This window comes from Phocoena sinus, chromosome 13, assembly GCF_008692025.1.
Source record: "Phocoena sinus isolate mPhoSin1 chromosome 13, mPhoSin1.pri, whole genome shotgun sequence".
Taxonomy (NCBI): Eukaryota; Metazoa; Chordata; class Mammalia; order Artiodactyla; family Phocoenidae; genus Phocoena; species Phocoena sinus.
In genome coordinates this window covers 89,724,909-89,744,077 of record NC_045775.1, presented here as the reverse complement: position 1 = coordinate 89,744,077, position 19,169 = coordinate 89,724,909, and the positions used below count along the sequence as shown (strand labels likewise).

At 46.3% G+C, this 19,169-nt stretch overlaps 1 protein-coding gene across 3 annotated transcripts in view; it reads right to left on the bottom strand.

Moving 5' to 3' along the window:
• Positions 1–361: 361 nt before the first annotated feature.
• Positions 362–19,169, bottom strand: part of GCC2 (GRIP and coiled-coil domain containing 2) — a 37,029-nt gene continuing 18,221 nt past the window's right edge. The window contains exons 12-23 of one of the 3 annotated variants that reach the window (XR_004352693.1): positions 18,786–18,890; positions 17,986–18,148; positions 14,856–14,956; positions 14,682–14,759; positions 13,842–13,979; positions 12,920–13,041; positions 11,407–11,583; positions 9,636–9,857; positions 8,014–8,208; positions 6,879–7,018; positions 5,159–5,360; positions 362–4,100 (exon numbers count right to left, since the gene is read on the bottom strand). Coding sequence is in view for 2 of the 3 variants with exons in the window: in XM_032652183.1 (XP_032508074.1) it covers positions 4,097–4,100; positions 5,086–5,360; positions 6,879–7,018; positions 8,014–8,208; positions 9,640–9,857; positions 11,407–11,583; positions 12,920–13,041; positions 13,842–13,979; positions 14,682–14,759; positions 14,856–14,956; positions 17,986–18,148; positions 18,786–18,890 (1,716 nt within the window). In the remaining variant the exon portion in view is untranslated. Of the gene's footprint in view, positions 4,101–5,085; positions 5,361–6,878; positions 7,019–8,013; positions 8,209–9,635; positions 9,858–11,406; positions 11,584–12,919; positions 13,042–13,841; positions 13,980–14,681; positions 14,760–14,855; positions 14,957–17,985; positions 18,149–18,785; positions 18,891–19,169 lie in introns of all 3 variants that reach the window. The other 2 variants (XM_032652183.1, XM_032652184.1) reach the window with 2 other exon arrangements.

The window sequence follows — 19,169 nt, the reverse complement described above, 5'->3', positions numbered from 1 at the left end:
ACATACACATACATCTACTCTTTTTTAGATTCTTTTCCCATACAGGCCATTACAGAGTATTGAGTAAGAGTTCCCTGCGCTATATGATAGATCCTTATTAGTTCCAACATCTTCCAATAAAATTTTACACATTAGCTACATCAATTAATCTATTAGTTCCACTTTTTTTTCCTAGGAGAACCCGCATTTGGAATCTTGTTTATTCGTCCTCAGCCTCTTGGCCACTGCCCAGCCACCACCCGGGGACCCGGCTCAGTGCTCTCCCGTGTCGAGTCTCTGCTCGGCGGCTGCGGTTTTTCGTGTTCTTCTCCCTCTGGAGCAGGTTCTCTCAAAGGTTCCTTAGAAAGGACATGGGAAGTAATTTTTTTTTTTTTTTCAGTTCCCAAGGATATGAAAATGTCTTTCTCTTTCCATTTAACTGAGAGCTTGTGTTTACAGAATTCCAGGCTGGAATTCATGTTTCCTCAGAATTCTGAAGGAATTTCTCCAGTGCCTTGAGGTGTGCAGTGCTGCTGTCGAGAGGTCCGATGCAGCTCCCCTTTCCCTCCTGTGTCCTGCGTATGTGACTTGTTTTTTTTCTCTCTGGAAACCTTTTAGGAGCCTCGTTTTTTCCTAAAAATTTACATCGATATCCCTGTTTCAGTCATGTACAGATCTTCCTCCACTTACCATGGGGCTGTGTTCCACTAAACCCACTGAAAGTGGAAAATGTGTTTAGTACACCTGACCCCACAAGCGTTGTAGCCCAGCCCGCCTTAAACGTGCTCAGAACACTTACGATAGCCTGCAGTTGGGCAAAATCATCTAACGCGAAGCCTGTTTTATAACAGAGTGTTTACTATCTCATGTAACTTGTTGAATTCTCTACTGAAAATGAAAGCAGAATGGCTGTCAGTGTACCGACTGTTCACCCTCTGGTCGCGGGGTGACTTGGAGCCACGGCCCCGCTGCCCAGCAGCACGGCAGGGGCTAGACCACGTATCGCCAGCCTGGGGGAAAAGAGCCAAATTCAAAATTCCAAGTACGGTTTCTACTGCATAGGTATCGCCTTTGCACCATCAACAAGTCAGAAACTCTGAAGCCGACCCGTCGCAAGTCGGGACGGTCTCTACCGGATCTCTGATCAGCCCTTTACTTTGAACTTCTCTTTTAGTTGTGCAAAGCTTTCTTGCAATATTTCTTTGAAAATTTCTATTTCTTCTATTTTCAGAGACCAGAGACCATTAAATCCTGAGCTTCCTATATTAGGATGTCTGCTTCTTTCTGTTCAACTTTCTTTTCTGTTTGAACTTTAACAGCTCGAGCTCGTTCCATGCTATTAATCGAAGGCCCTGAACCCTTGCCCTGGGTCTCTGTGATGCCTGCGCGCCAGCTTACTGGCCTATTTGCGTGGGGCTTTCCCCGCTCCTTCTGGGCACCCGGAGCCCCTGCGTTTACACGTCCCGATTCCGGGCGCACAGACATGCTGACTTGACTCTCGGTCCCAAGTCCTCACCCTGAGAGAATCTAGGTGGTCTGGCTTGGGTAGGGCCCTGCACCTGGTCCAGGTGACTAGGCTGGGCCTCCCTGCATCTGTATGGGGTGTGTGGGGAAGGGGCGGTGACCGTCCTCAGAGAGGAGGGGCGAGGGCAGACTCTGGAGAGGTGGGTGGGGGTGGGGGTGGGGGTGGGCCCATCCCCCAAGGAAACCAGGTGGTCACCTGCATTCCTGAACCTGAAATCCCGTTTCCTCACCATATTCGGCGTTCGACTCACAGGAGCCTTTCTATTGTTTTAAACGGTAACAACTTGAATGTCAGAACTTGATTCTTTTCCCATGTAATCACATTTTGAATGCAGGTGAAAAACATTTCCCTTCTCTATATAACCAAATACATAAACAACCAAACGCTTTTTAACACTCATGGGTGAAAATCAGCCCAAAGACACCGCAAAACTGTAACAGGTTGTTCTCCTGGGCTTATGCCGAAGCCACAGTTGATTTTCAGACACCAAATCAAAACACAACAGTCTTGCACCGAGTGCCACCACGGCGTTCCTATTTAATCACACGTGAGCGTCTTTGTGTGCTCTGCTTACCAAACAGCAGCGTTGTTGTATCTTCATGGGAACTCTTAGACTCATCACTGGCTAATGGGTAAAGGACGCGGCACTGCTAGTGAGTAGGCCACTTCTGCCTAAAGGAATGTAATTCTCCACTTACGCTGACTGGAGCATAAGCAGAGTTCGCTGTACAAGAAAGCCTCACACCACAGAGGCCGGAACTTGAGAGGTGCCCACGGAAAGGCCAAGGTGGCCTGAGTTTCAGCTGGAAGGTGGGTGTCAGATGCGGCAGGCACCACGGACCCGAAGGGCGACCTGCGTTCCTCCAAGCACCCAGGGTCCGAGGTCCCAACTGGTAAAGACAGCAGAGAAGGAACCCAAGATTCATTTCATAAAGCAACTCAAAATGCCCAGGAGACCTTGGCTACTAGAAGATGAGCAGGCCTAACAGTGCAGCACGTTTAATAGAAATATCACAATAATCAGTACATTTCCTCTCATTGCTGAAACCAGGGAAGGGTGCCCCTTTTGTAATCAAAGCAATACATGTTTTATCTTGCAAAAAGGCATTTTGTTGTTATGTCCATAGGTAGAGACTATATTTCAAAACAAGTTTTTACAGACTTCGAAGAGGCCTGGACTTGCAGAGACAGTGAAATCTATTTAAATACTGTGACAGTTATAGCGCACACTGCTGGCATACTCATATTCACAGCTCATAAAGGAAAAAACTGAACTCAAACTTTTAAAGTCAGCTCTGCAATAGATGCATTTCGTTAATACATTCACTAGTAGGTCTGTTCTCCTAAAACAGGAGGAGAGACAGACATTGAGATTTTTGTTTAAAGAACAAACTCAACACGTCAGCAGCAAATTTCAGTTAAATTAAATTGGAAACCAAAGTTCCCAGTCACCAAAGTACAAAGTCAGTTCACCAGCTGAGACTGAAGATCGGAGTATGAACTGGAAGCGGAGAGAGCTCCCCAGAGCACACTGTGAGGCGGTTTGTCCACAAAGAAATACTGCAACTAGCATTCTCACGTTTATGATTTAAGGACACGTGTTTGATGGGCTCCATGGAATATTCAGAGGCGCCCAGGCAGGTGACCCGCACCTAGAGCGGCTCTCGGGGCTGTGCGATCTCCCAGGGCCCCATGCAGCATGCAGCAACCTGTCCGCTGGGGCCAGGAGCACGCGGAGCCGCAAGCCGGCCCCCCGGGGAATGGTCACCTGGGGAGGCGGCCCGGGTCCCACCAGACTCCTGGCGCGGAAGCAGCTGATGCACTGCAGGAGCCTGGACAGGGCCCCGGGCACCCCCCCTTCCCCACCGCGGGAACGTGGCGACCAGAGCTTCTGATCCGATCCCAGAACAGGTTTTGAGGTAATACACTTCAGAGAAAGAAGAACAGCTCATTTGAAAGGAAATAACGAAATGAATCACGTTTTAACTTAGGCTCGTGACGAACAGCAGCACGTTCACTTTACGTTCCCGTCATAAAGACGTCAGCGTTACCGATAAAGCGTTTTCCTTCACACTCCAACTCACAAATTTTCTCTCGTAATTTGTCACTAATAACAATCTACCTGCAAGTCTGACCTTGAGATAAATGGTCTTCAAACATTATTTTAAAAGCCTAAATCCCAGCTGGTACAGGACCGAAATCTAACTGAACTTCAGAATTCACAGTGCGGCCCCGACACACGTGGCCTGAGGGTCCGGAGGAGGGAGTGGGGTGGCCTCGTGGCCCCTGGGTCTGGCGGCAGCGGGAGGGCCAGGGTCCCTGGGCCGCGGCCCCTCCCACACTCCACCTGCTGCAGTTCACCGCGGGCCGAGCCTTTTAAACCCACCAGACACACGTATGGACACACACACGGAGATGTGACTTACGTACACATGCTTCTGGACAAAAGAACGACAGCCATATACATGAACCTTTTTTGCCGAATGGATTCTATTTGGTTAATAAATAATGCTTTTCCCATCAGTCTATCGAAGTCCAGACCAGCTGTGCAGATAGGACGCCCAGCCGGAGGAACGGGAAGCATTTTCCTCCTCACCTGTGGGGAGCAAAACCAAAGTGTTAATCTTCTCACACCGCATTTTCATGCTACAAACCTGTCTGTCCTTACACTTGTAGCATTTCCTGTCTGTCTCAGACAATCCGCGAAGGCATACTAAGCAACAACGTACAGCCCTGTGAGCTGCGGCCAGCTGGGAGCACACACGCACAGAAGCAAGGCCCAGTCTTGTCAGGCAGGGGGCTGAGGTCCTGATTCTGCACAGAAAAATGCCGTATGACTCCCCTCCTTGGGGAGCCAAGCTGCCTTATCACAAGTCATACGTCAAGTAGGAAAGACACACGCAGTCTGTGAACCTGCTGGGACCTGACACGCAGGGAGCAGGCGTGTTAACACGTGCACGGCTGGCAGAGCGCCAACCTTCCCCGCCCGGCAGTGCCCCCTGCACGCTGCTCGTGTAGGGACCAGGGTGGTGCTTTCTGTTGTCTTTCAACACACAGAGGCTGGAAGTTTTCCCCTGTTCACATGAAAGTGAAGCTGCCCCAGAGGAGAAGAGAGAAGACTCTTAAGGGCAACCAGAGAAAGGAGACATGTTGCCTCTCTGGCTTCGAAGGAGGAAACAGGCCCACAACGGCCTTCTCGGCAACAAGTTCGCCCCGCTGGAAATTCTCCACAATGCACTTCGTGTGTAAGGAGAGCTTTCTAGCGGAAGGTCTGAGATGCAGGTAGGAATGTACGCTCCACGCACGGTCCTGGGCCTCGGCAGCCCCACTGGGGACACTCCTCTCCCACGACCCGGTGGCGAACGACTCCCAGGGGGTGAGGACGTCTACCACATGATAAAAAGTACGACACAAAAGGGAACTGTGTTTGTGGGCAGAATTCAACGCTAGGATCACAAATCCAATTTGAAAGAACTGGAAGATCAGACTGGACACCGCACTGTTGCCTGCTGTGTGAAATGACGCCAACACACCACAGCTGCCCTGAAACGTTAAAGAGCCAGCTTTTCAACCCTACTCACGGGGACACACACAGCAGCACGCGTCCAAGGGGCAAAGTCTCAAAGCTCTGGTCTGCGTGCCCGGCACGCGCACCTTGGGCGGCGGCGGCCAGCCTGGCCTTCTCCTCGGGGCTGAGCTGCAGCATCGTGCCCATGACGGGCAGCAGCCGCGCCCGCTCGCTTCCCGGCTTCAGGAGGATGAACTGCAGCAGCACGTTCTTCAGGTACTCCAGGTTGGCGGCCGACTGCTCTCGCGCCTGGTTCCTCTCCAGCCGCCTTATTTCACTCTTCAGAAGCTGGTGTCAGAGAAAGGAGTGCAGACGGGTTAACACGGCAGACTGGAGGAACGCGGTCTTCTTTCTCTTCCCCGAAATGCCCCCAAAATGGCAACAAAGGAGCGACCAGGCCGGGAGAAAAGAGTAGATGAGAAACATCAAGAGGCTCCTAGAAGTCAGGAAGCAGGCGCCGTGGGAGACGGGGCCCAGGGGCCCGGCCGCGGAGGCAGCACCGCGCACGGTGGGAAGCAGGGCTGAGACCGGGGACTGGGGTTGGGGGATAACGCGGGTCGGCGCCCCCTCCGCGCTCGGCAGAAGGGGGCCAGGGCTCAGGGCTCAGGGCTCCGGGATGAGAGACTGTGGGCCACACCCACCGCCATCCCCACTCCCACCCCCGCCCAGCAGGCAGGCAGGCAGGCAGGGTGTCCACAGCCAGAGCCGCTACAAGACGAAGAGCACTTGACCAAACAAAAGTTGAGTCCAGGACAGAGAGACAATTCACAATGAATATCAATCAGAAACTAACAGAAAAGAGGGCACAGGACGATGTGAAAAAGATGCAGGATGGTGAATATTTGAGGAAGATTTCTGGGTTGAAACAAATAAAAATACATGGTTACAACTTATCATTTCAGGTTAGTCCATGAAAGTCGGCCAACTCCGTCCTCAAACATAGGGTCATTTAAAAAAGTGACACTAAGGTCTAAGAAATCATGGGACAATGTCAGTCTATGGAAGCATAACATCTGAATAGTCACTCAGGTTCTGGGCTACTTAGTGATTTTTTTAGCTGTGATAAAGCTTTGACAATGCGGGAAAATGTTATTTTATATATTTTATAGAGATGTATACTAAAATAGTTAGAGGTGGGATGTCATGATATATACAATTCACTGCAAATAACTGAATTAACTCAGCATTAAAAACATAATTTGACAAGGACAGCCTCTGGCCCTACACTGAGGAAGGACCATCTATTTGGAGAAGCAGGTCCAGGGCAGAAGCAGGCGCTTTTCAGACAGACACAAGTTTGAACTTTCTCCACCCTGATCAACTTGTTCTCACCCAGAGATGATGAGGACTAAATACGGTAACATAACGTAAAGTGAGGGCCTGGCTTGTGAGACGAGGCCAACAACCAACATGGCTGTACTACAGAGAGTTCGGGCGCAGACAGCTGTGTAATCCCCGACTGCCTGGTTCCTACATGCTTACAGAGTCGACTTTAACAGGAAAACCTCCCATGCCACTTTGCCACTAATTGGAAGTGCTCTATGGTCCATGTCTGGAATTTAGGGACTCACATCCTTTCAAGTTTTACTCAAACAAACGTGGAACAAGGACTTGTGAACAGCTGTCTAATCTCTAAATCTATTCTGGCTTCTTAGAAAAAGCAGGAATTAAAATAGTCTTTATATAAAAGATATAAAAGCCAAGAATATTTCTCCATTTCAGAAATGTAACATTGTAAGAAATCAAGGTGTGATGGACGCATGAGTCTGTGTGGAGGGCTTCCTGGAGGTGGCGTCCCGCCCTCACCTTAATCTGCTCCATGAGGATGGCGTTGGTGGCTTCTGTTTCCCGAAGCAGCCCGTTTAAGTGGTCGGCACTTTTTGTGGTGGAACTGAGCTTTTGAACCAATTCTTCTTTGGTGAATTCAGCGTGCCAGGAAGGAGGCTCTGCAAGGAATTGCCCCAACAATTAATTTCCAAAATGAGGGGTCACAGGCGAAGATTCTAAATGAGAAAATACCCAAGTATTTACACTTCGCTCTGCTCTCCATCCCCCATGGCCCAGTTAAAAGGCTGCATGTGACACAGGTAAAATGGACTCTGCTGTGGAGCGGGCCGCCTGCCTGGACACAGGCTCGACGAGCTTGTTCTGGAAGCTGTTAGGCCAGCGTGTAGGCACCAACTTACTGATTTCATCCTCCTACATCTGTTAATGTCCCGAGAGCTGGTGTCACTTTACTTATAAAGGAGGAAATACCAGCAGTTACTGATCACTTAAATCATGGTCTCTCACAAGGATTTTCTACCAGGGAAGGAGCGGTATTATTACTCAAATCTAATACATGAGGGAAGAGGCTCAAAGTCAACAGGTTAATTTTGGCAAAAATGGCAAAGCCAAGTCTGATTGTGGAGCTGTGGCCACAGCGTATCAGGACTAACTCTTCCTGGGGGACAAGGACCAATCGCAGTCTAGGACTGAGGACACAACTGGTCCTCACTCCAGATCCTGGAGACTCCGAGATGACGAACAGAGTCATCTGAACTTGGAACATTAATGTGCATTACAGGTAAGAAGAAAATAGTCCACAACTTTACTACAGTTAACAAGGCAAGTTCAGCATGACCACTTCATCAAGAGGAACAAGCGGGAACTGTCAGTTTCTTAGAAGGGTGAGAGAAATTTATCCTATTTCTAACACCACTACAGAACTTCCAACCACCTATTTCTGGCTCAAGCTTTGGGAGGAACTTTTTATTTTGTTTAAAAAAAAAATTTTTTTTTTTTTTGGTTTCATTCTGCAGGAAAGTTTTCCATTTCAAAAAGGGTGGAATACTAAAAAAAATTTTATTAGAGTAGCTCAAAAAAAATCTATAAATCAGAGTAATATTAGCTGGATAGGGCAGCAGAGTTAACTAAAGGCACAATGAAGCAGGAAGCGTACCGAGTCTGGCTTCGGGAGAACGAAGCAGCTGCTCTAAGGACTGCGCGTGGATGCCGGCGGAAGATACGGACTCGGTGTCCGTGGTCTCCATCCCCTCCCCCTCCTCCCGGGTCGTGGCCGGCACATCCAGAAGCGGGAGGTCTGTGCTTCTCCTTTCTCGAAGGCTCCTCAAAGGTTGCTGGGAAGAAGCTGGGCCTGTTACATGTTTTTTTTTTAAAGAGTAAGAGTTTGTCCAAAATTATGGATTCAGCATCAACAGAGATACACAGTAAAGTTAAAATGATTCTAGGGATGACAAATGATATGGTAGGGAATCTGAAAAACCAGAAGACAAGCAAATGGTGTAGAAAGAAAGAACTTCTGAAACAGCCCTAACAATTTAGTTATTGAACTTTTAACCACTTAAGTCAATCTAGCAAAAGTGGTACTTGCTACCAGAGTTAAGATAAACCATTAGATGACACAATGCAGAGGCCTGGCCAGCTGCTAACAAGGGCGAAACCCCTTCAACCAGATTCTGAGGATTGGGTGTTTACAGCACTGCAGACTCTGGGACACCACACTGCTGCTGAGATCAGCTCCGAGGATGCTCCCGCTGACCACTGGCCTCACACTCCACCCTGCTGGCTCCTGCCATTGCCCGCTCCTTCTGTGGCGTCCAGCAAAGAAGAGCCCCGAATCCAGGGCAGGCTGACTCATCACAGAGTCCGGGCCACGCTCCCCTGCTTGCTGACAAGCAGCACTGACTAGAACTGGGAGATTTATAAGATACTTCTGAGCACGTTACTTTATTAATCCCAAGAAACCGCACGGTCAGAGAAATTAAATGTCTTGGTCCAAGATCTCCGAGGTGCGTTAGGGAACAGATCTTTTCACTTCAAGTTTCCTTTATTCTCCTTTCCATGACGTTCCCTCTCCCGCCCCGCTTTTCAAACATTAGCCCTTCGGCTGCCTTTGCTGAAGCGCCTTCCTGAAAGTTTGCTAACTGCTTATGCTACTGCTAACTCCTGATTCCAGTGTCTCCCTGGCTGGCTACTTTCCTCTGATGACTCCTGGCATAGGTTTCGATGCTGAGGAGTGACCACAGCTGCCAATGCCCTGGTGACAAGGAATCAGTATCAAGTTGATAGTTAATACTGAAGTGTGGCCTCAACTTGGCTGACGGGTTCCCACCTCTTCCAGGAAGCAGAACGGAAGTCATGTGTGTGGTTAAACTCAAACTCCACTAATTAGAAACTTGAAAGGGAAGAAGCTGTGTTTGGCCAAATGACCCTACAAGTTCAGCTCCTTCTAGGATTTCTGATTAAAGGACAGACATATTTGAAGACTAGCAGTGAAGAACACTAGGCATACGCAGTGGACACTGGAATCTGGACACGGGTCTTGAGACCGACAGAGCGTCCGTGAGTTGGAGGAAAACCCAATTACGTGAAGGTCGGTATCCTGAGGGGTGCAGGGGCTGCCGTAAGCACTACAGGAGGGCTCAACGTCCAAGTCTCCTCTCAGTAAGTGGATCCAATATTCACTGACCGCAGCACTGACGCTTGTGGTCACCCCGTAAGCCACCTGCTTCCTCAGGACACAGGGCAGGACAGGGACGGCAGTGTCCCGAGCATACATACATACTTCTTGTGGACGGCTCGCTCCGGAGCTGGAAGAGCTGGGCCTGCAGCCTGCTCAGCTGCTGCTGCAGCGTCTCCACCGTCCGCCGGTGCTCCTCCTGCAGCTGCAGCACCTGGTCTCGGAAGCTGCCACGCAGGGCCTCGTGCTGGGCCGAGAGCTGACTCACGGTCTGTGCGTGCTCCGACTTCATCGCGGAGTTCTCCGACTGCACGGCGCACAGCCTGGGGAGAGGGCCGCGCCATGTGAGAGCTTCCACCCCAGACATCGCCTTGCCCTGAGACGTGGACCGCACGTGCACCTGGGGAACTGAGGCAGGACACAGACGGGCCCCTGGTCCGAGCAAACTGGAGCTTGTGTCCCCGACACTTCAACAAATAGGTTAATGGTAGAGCAGGGAGAAACTAAGCTGCTGGGGTAAAAAGATACGACGACCGCATCTACCATTCTGGAGGTGAAGGTGACCTCCCCGACTGCACATGCAGAAACATTTCTCGGGAGGGTCAAAAAGGGAGGGGGTGCTATCCCATAATACGTGCTGTCCATCTCCCAGAGACCCTCACACTGAAATCCATCTTGGCTAAAGGATGCACACGCATATTGGGCAGGGCCCGGGGTCAGAGCAGGTGTGGGAAATGAAGCAGGATGCTTGGCCAGAGGACAGGACAGACCTGGAGATGGCCCCGGTGTGAGCAATTTAAATCGCCCCTTTGGCGCACTCCTTGTCAGCAAGGACGCCCACATGCTTCTTGGGGTGTGTAGCTCTGCTTTGCTTCTGTCGTAAATAAACTGCTTCTCCGTGTGCTCCCCCCACATGTGCTGTGCTTCTAATAGCCTCTGTGCCTGTATTACAGCCTTGGTCTTGAGCTCAAAACCACCCCGGCCATCACCCACTTCCGACGTGGGGCCTGAGCTGAGGAAGCACGTCGGGTGTTCAGACGAGAAGCCTCCTTCATAGTTTATCAGCGCACAGGGCTACACGTGGAGCATGAGATAACTGCACTTCAGTCGTGTTAGCACTATAGTCGCAACCACCCTTCTAGAATAAAGAATAAGTGCTGGAAACTTGTGATGTAAATAGCAAGTGACCATCACTGTGTAAGCTAATCTCATGGAAAACCTGGTGCCAGGTAGTCAGAAGACTGGTGGGTCTTCCTGGAACTGTGAGTTACATGATTAACACAGATAAGTCACACTGTGGAAAGGTCTAAAGCCAAGCAAACCAAGTGCTTTCAACTCATAAGACGAGCACACCTGAGCTCTGCAGAGCATCCCCACACCCCGGACAGAAGACGCTCCGTGAACCCAACTGCTGTATCCCAGGAGCTCAAAGCTTCTTGTTCACAATAATCCGTCTATTCTGCCGACACCCCAGCAACTCCTTGGAGCACTGATTAACACGAGTGTGGCGATGTGACAGGCCAAGGATGCAGCTGCACGGGGAGCTCAGTCAGCAGCTTTCGGAATGTTTTCCTCTAGAGAGAAAGAAAAGTGCTCGTCCTCTGACACCTGGCTGGAAAGAAGCATCTGGCCATGAAGGCCACGGGAGACAGAACACTGGGTGAGCAGATAAAATTACTCTTAGAGAAGCTAAGCAGAGAAACAATCAAAAGGGGGAGCCCTAAGGTAGAAGCAGCAAGTCACCAAGCCCGCGGAAACACCTATTTCCAGCTACCAGCCTGCATCCGACCCAGGAGCACCACACCGGGAGCTCCAGCAAACACATGCTCTGTCCCCCGGCACCCACGGGCCTGCTGGCGCCACCAGCCTTACTTCTCTCGGAGCCCGGTCTCCTTGGACACGGTCTCCTGCAGCATCCTGTTGTGCCTTTCTAGTAGGGCGTCGTGTTCAGACTGCAAGGTCTGCAGTTCAGAGACGTTGATCTGTAAGTTATTTTGGGTGTCTTGTAATTTGATCTTTAGCTGGTCAATCAGCATTTCCAGATGATCTCTGAAACAGAAATAGTTAAAAAAATTTTTTGAAAGATGTAAAACTGATTTTGTGATTTCAAATAAATTTTACTTTAATCATATAACCTTTCAATGTCATACTCTGCAATTATGGATGATTCTAAAGGAAATATAATAATCACAAGAATTCAGAGAATAGGATTAAATGTGAAATAAAAGACACTATAATCAGACTTCAGATCGCAAACACTACATGTTTACAAAAGTCTCTGAATTTACAAATTTCACATTCAAGTGGAGTAGACCATTAAATGGCATCAAAATGGCCTATTTTATATTACAGGACTATGTCATCAGTTGAAAAAAAAAGAAATGCAGTTCTAAGGTAACCATTCTGGGAACAGCATGTTACACCAAGTTACAGTGAAAGAAAGTCTTTGGAGAAAAACAGCTAAAACCTATAACTCTGTCACAAGTGGTATAATACACTATTAATTTCTTTTTAAAAAAACTATTTAATATATAAGGAAGAAGAAGGAACTTAAAACATTTACATTAAAATAATTTTAACACAAGATTCTGGCATGATCAAAACCGACTCTTGTAAGTGGTGATATTTTTATAGTAAGTGTGTCAATATTCAACTTCGGCTTTAAGATGAGCTATTGAAAGAAAAAATATCTCATCATTTTTTAGCCTACAGTTCCCTTGTTTACTAAATACTTAAAAAGTAACACAAGCATAAACACACAAATACTGCAGGATATTTAGTCCTACTAAGAACAGTAAGAGCCAGATATAAAATTGCTCTGAACAGCTGGTCTCTACGTACAAAAACAAAACATACATGCTGTAGAATGCCCTATCTTTCATTCCTAGTATATTTTTGAATAACTCACAAAAGTGATCTGTATGCTAGTTTTTAAGGAGCATTAATATACTATTGAAACAGTATGTAATTGATTGTCATAAATTTAAGAAGAAAAATTTAATTCTAGATGAAAATTTAACTTAAAACTTTTTGAAATAAATGTTTTTAATCAACTTATGCTTAGCCTAACTAATGGTGAATAAGTACATCAAGGAAGCTTTTTTATTCTCCTACTGTATTTTCAAAAGTGGAAAAACTGGTCCTGACGTAACGGTGACGTCTGTCCTTACACTGTGACCGGAACCGACGGACACGGTTGGACTGTGTGGCCTGGGTGTCCGGACGCCGCCTGGCTCCGCGGCTCCTGCACACGTCTCTCCGCGTGAACAGTGCAGCGAAGCCGGCTCTGTCCTCACTGGTGGCTACATGTAAACCTCCACGGTCAAAAGCAATCAGAGCAGGATCTCCCACCCCTGTGGGAGGTTCCGCGTAGCTCAGACTTTACCTTTCTTGTTTGGCTCCGTCGGTCTCAGTCTGAGACACAGACTTAGTTTTCTGTTGTTTTAGAACGTTGTGAACTCGGACTTTGTAGCTCTCAAATTCAGAGGTGACAGCAGCTTGTTCTGCCTGTAACAGTTCAGAGAGAGAGAAATGTACTGCATTTTCTAGGTTGTGTGATCCTCCTATTTTCTCTCAGAGACTAATGAATTAAGATGAAAACCTTTCTTTAAAAATAAGCAAAGTGGCTGATACTTTTTAGCCCCCAGTTACCTTTCCCTAAAAAGTATACTTCTGTTGGCCTTACACGTTTTTAAAGCCTTTGAACGACATAATTTTGTCTGACAAGAGGTACATTTCTACCTGTTTTCGTCCCATGTAAATTAATTTATTGCCCATAAATTTTATAATAGCACTATTTGCCTTTGGAACTTTAGAACAATTTTCACTTATGATAAATATAAGAAAAGTTAATTCAAAGAAATTAAGCTGCTTGAACTTCACTTTTCAAAAGAGAGTGGGAAAAGTTAAATTCTAGGTCTTGGACTTTCTTGAAGTGACCTGTGACCTTCCAAGGCCCCTTTGCCAAGGTGGCTTAGACAGAGCTGCACCTGTAACAAACCCACTGCAGGGGTCTGTTCTGTATGTTGAAGAAAGAAAGTGGCTGTTCTAACAGAATATGATTTTACAATCACTTAGCCCTCAGAGAGAACTGTAACCTTCCTAATGAAAAAACTAAAAAAAAAAGAAAAAAAAAATACCTTTCTTCCACACAGAAACTGTAAAACAAGGTTAAAATGGAAAGAGTATGTACCCATGTCTTTCCCTTTAGCAAAAAGAACTTATGCAAGTGAGAGTCAGGGCTGGGCTGGGGTTGGGGTGGATGGGGCCAAGCCGGGTGGGAGCCGCCCGCCCTGGGGAGGACGCACCCTGGCCGTGCGGCACTCCTCCTGCAGGGCCGCCACCCTCTGCTGGTAGGCGCCCAGCGTGCGCTGCTGCTGGTCCGCGGACGCCTTCAGGTGCTGGTGAGCTTTGTGCTTCTCTGACGTCATTTCCGCCAGCTGAATCTGGGGGCAGAGGCTTTCAGTCAGGCTCTGGTGAATCAGATCTTCGCTGGTTAAATCGACTTTCGTTAAACACCAACTTGGGTTTTGAGAGAGGACTATATTTAAGGGACGTAATTAAATAGTAGGATTTTTAACTTATGATTATTGAAAGACTGGAGCCAATATAAGTAGAACATTTTCACAATAAATTAACTTGGTTTTCCTTGAATCAAAATCAATCAAATAATCAATCATGAAAAAAATTCCAGACCACACGTTACAGTTCAACGTTTAATACCTAGAGATATTATATATAAACATAGTGGATATAAAAAAATATAAACGTAGTAGATGTAATGTAACATGAATATATAAAACCTTTTTATAAACAGATTCCTGTGACTGTACTATCATTTAGAAAGTTCAGATGTAGGTTTGGGGCCATGTTTATTTTCTGCTGCCATATTCTTAATGTATTATGGGTTTTCAAATACATGAAAAGAACCAAGCTTATGCTCAATGGTAAACCCAGTTATAAGCCACACTTGGCTCACTGCTTCTCCTTCCTCAAAATGTTGATGAAGAATATTTAGGGGGAGAAATGTGTCTGTGTGTGTGCACACATGTGTTTAATATATACATATATACTTAGAAAAATCCCCAAGTGGTACCTTACTTCCACATGCAAATTTTTAAAATCTTAAAGAGTAAAAAGAATCTTACTTTATACACTTCTACTTGCTGCTGGCTTGCCTCCAGCTCGCCCTTTAAAGATGCTTGAAGTATTAAGTGATCAGTTTCCTACAGAACAAGAAACTCGGTTAAATTAAACAGTGAAGTTATTCACAAATACTCTATGAATAAGGACTGAAATATGAAACTGAGAAATTCGCATACCGCTTGCTTTGAATCTGCCAGTTCTTTTTTGGTTTTCACAAGCAACTGCTTGATTTTGGTGTTTTTTTCCTCATACTGTTGTACTGAAGCCTGCAGTGAAGCTAGTGGGAGAGATCGTTTCAGGAGAAACAGTTTTATGAGTGAATTTAAGTAAACAAATGACAAGTCTTTTCTTTGTATTAGTCTACCTCTGAAAGGAATTTGTCTTAGATTTTTATTACGGACCATTGCTAACATATATGACACTAGTGACAATAACACACTAAACCCCACTGGACCCATCACCGCCTTTAACGATCACCAACACATGGCCAATCTCATTCCACCCAGATCAGGCGTCAGGCCCACAGGCCACTGTTGCTGCCTGTTTCTGTGAACAGTTTGTTTACATACTGTTTACAGCTGCTGTAGCGCAGCAAAAGACCACAGGGCCCGCAAAGCTGAAAATGCGTGTTGTCTGGCCCTTTACAGCAAACGTCTGCAACCCCAGACGCACATTCTCACTTACTCCTGTGCCCCCTGGGCCCCCCACACTTGAAATCCATTTGTCTGTATGTATTTTAGCACATATCTCTAAAATAAAGGCATATACTTACTGTGTATCTAAAACATAGACTTTACTTGTAAGAAATACCTCAAAAGAGGTGCTGTGTGTTTCTAATCGCCTTAGAGGCACAGACCTGATCTGTGTTTGTGATACTAACTGTTTTGTAGGACAAAGACAGTTCATTAAGGAACAGACTGAAACATGATTAAAACAGAAAACTTTTATGCTAACAGAGGTAAAGAAGAGCATCAAATGGGAATAAGTGGATTCACTGTCCAGATCACAGTACCAACCACACCAGCAGGCCAACCTGGCCACAGCCATTGTGAAGCAAATAAAGAACGTCTGACAGAGACCTTGGGGCCCGAGATTTACGACCTGGTCCTTTACAGAACAAGTGTGCCTGATGCTGAGTCTAGGCCACGAACGTGGCCATGTGACGGCTGCTAGAAGACCCCACCAGCAATGACTAACTCCATAAAGTTAAATCCACATGCAATGACTGTATCACTCAGTAAACAAGAGCAGGTGTCCTGTAAGAAAATACCTTAACTTGCCTTTATGATATGTTATCATCAGTAATTTCCTGCCAACTATTTACCCAGTCCTGAAAAGACTGCACAAGGCACAAATTACATACAAAGCCTTTAAGTGCTCCAGGAATTATAAGCTCCGAGAACACAGAATGAAAAGAGAGGATACCATCTGGGATAGTGTGATAATGTAAAGCAAAATATAACTATTAAGACAGAAATGCAAAAGGCCATGCAGACCCACATTGGCTCAAGGTTATATCCAGGTTATATCTGCTTGGGACAAGGAAGACTTCCTGGAACAGCAAACATTTAAGATTAGTAAGGATTCCAGAAGGTGAGCACAGGGGTGGGAGGGTGAGGGCACAGCAGCAGACACAGTCATGGAAAAGCATGAGTCGTGCTTCAGGAAGAAGGAAGGGCCTCTGCACCGAGGGAGTAACGAAGGTTAGGCTGAGAAGGTACATGGGGGCCCGATGCTGGAGGGCCTGGGATTAAGGAGATGTGTGTTCCTCACGCCCCAGGCAGAGTGAGCTGGCTGAGGGTTTTGCATGGACACTGTCCTGATGTGTCCTCACCCTCCTCCCCGGGGGGGTCCCCAGCTCCCCAGCTCAGCCTTGCAGGGCCTGTGCTGCCCGAGGCTGGGAGCATTTCCAAGACCCCACACTGTGCTCACTCATCTGTCCTGCTGTCCTTCAAAAGGGCCCAAGTACATTCTGGTATTCAGGGCCTCTCTGAACTGGATAAAGAAGAGCTTCCTAATTACATTTCACTTCTCCCTAACAGGGCAAGCCTTTTCCTCCAAGTTAAGACTTCCAAAATTATGTTATTTCTTTTCACTTCTGCTCATAACTATGCTGCAGAAAGGACCACCCTTCCCAACCTGCTTCTTCTCTTCAAATCTCAATGCCCAACGCAAGCCCCAACTTTCAATCGCTTGTCTGCAGAAGCTCCTCCCTCTGAGCTCTTGGCACCCGCTGCCTGAACCTCTCATTCCTGTACTTATTCACCAGTGACAGTGGGTGGTTTCTTGAATAAGCGGCTCTTTTTAGTTTTTCCCAGGTCCAAGACTCTTTTTCAGCTAGTTGACTAACTTGCAAAACCAAATGTTTGCAACGTCTGTGACCTGGAGCCCTGCTACCCAGTTTGCACAAGAACGCAGCTGGGAGACGTGGTATGTGCACAGTGAGGATTTAAAGAAACCATTCACAGAAAGATATCTGAAAATTCCTTTAATTACTTAGGAATTAAAAAACCCATGGACCAGGACTTCCCTGGTGGCGCAGTGGTTAAGAATCCGCCTGCCAATGCAGGGGACACGGGTTCGAGCCCTGGTCCGGGAAGATCCCACATGCTGTGGAGCAACTAAGCCTGTGAGCCACAACTACTGAGCCCACATACCACAACTACTGAAGCCCATGCACCTAGAGCCCGTGCTCCACAAGAGAAGTCACCGTAATGAGAAGCCCACACATCACGACGATGAGTAGCCCCTGCTCGCCGCAACTAGAGGAAGCCCGCGTGCAGCAACGAAGACCCAATGCAGCCCAAAACAAAACAAAACAAAACAAAAACCCATGGGCCAAAAAAGAGATTCAAAGGAAATTAAAAAGTATTTTCAGCTGAATTAAAATAAAAATACAACGTATCAATCTGTTAGCTGAAGGAGTGCCTAAAGGGATACTTAGAGCTCTAGATGCTTACATTAGAAATTATTTAACAGATAAAATGGAATATAATCACGTGAAAAAGACAGATTTCGCCGCTACTGCATTATCCCACTCTGCTGACAATCAGCAGACGGTGGCCCAGGACCACGTGAGAAACGTTTACGGGAATGAGTACATTCAGCACCCGCCTGGACTGCACACCAGGGTACCGGAAGTGGTTTCACAGCCCCCTCTCTGGTCCTCGGGCAGGGTCCCTGCTGTGTGGATGACCTGGCCGCCAAGAGCTGGTGAGACCCACAGCTAGCACCCTCCCCCACCACCGACCCCGACTTCTGCTGGGGGCAGTGACCGTGAGCTAAAGTGGGTTCTATTTTACTCACTCATTTCATCCTGCAGGGCTTCTTGCTTCTGTTTTTGGAGTTTTATTTCTTGTTCCAGATCTTCTATCTTGCCGCTCTTATTAGCTAACTTTTGATTTAATTCTTTCATCAAACGTTCGTAATCAGCAATTTCCATGTTCATCAATGTGGTTTGTTGGGCATCCTGCACATGTTATAATAAAAGATCCACGTAACACTAGATGAGTTACAGAATTTCTAAAACGATGCCACAGGAACACACTGGCTCTATAGAGAAAGTTTATACATTAATGCAGAAACTACAAGTTGGATACATTCTAGTTTGTAATTTCAGAAAGTATTTTTGTAATAATTTGACTTTTCAGTGTCATTGTAGTTCATTATAGTTTTCATTAACTACAATTGGTGTATCTGCTCTTGTGGGGCTCTTATTTATAAATATTCATATTTAAGCAACTCTTATAGTACCTTTATTTTTGCCCTCGTCTTTGAAAAAGTAGAGAAAAACGAGCCAAAGTTCTAAGCATAATACTAACTTTAGCTTTTGACATTAATTAAATCTTCATTTGTCATACAACAATCAGGTATGAAAAATAAAATAGCAAACTGAAGTCTAATAATTTGTAAGCCTAGATTCTTCTGGAGAGACAGGCACTCAGAGAACTACATTAAATTTTCAGTATTTGGAGGCAAATAATCTATAAAGCAGTATTTCAGCACCACAACTAACGTTGTTTTTCAAATATTTCTTTTCTATGTTTACAGAATAGTTTAAGAATGTGAATATTCGTATCGGTTTTGAGTCTGGTTTTTCATTTTACCTTTCTAACCAGCTCTAATTCTTGCATGGTTTTCTGAAGCTGTTTCTTTTCCTTTTGCAGTTGTAGCTGAAGCTCTTCAAGCTCGTTTACAGAACTGGCATGCTCCTAAAATTAAAAATAAAAACATCACCACCCCTAAGCCAACCAGCATCAAAAAAAAAGTATTTGTAAGGGGCTATAAAATAAATCTGACATATAAAGTACAGAAAGTTCCATACTTAAAAAAAGAATACACCCAAAAATTATAACTTGGATTCTCAAATTCATAGTTGGCATACATTAAGGATTTAATAAACTTTGCTATATTAACAAATGCTACTCATTAGCAAGTCTTTCATTCACTTAAATACTTTGATAAAAATATCACTGTATAAATGAATTAAT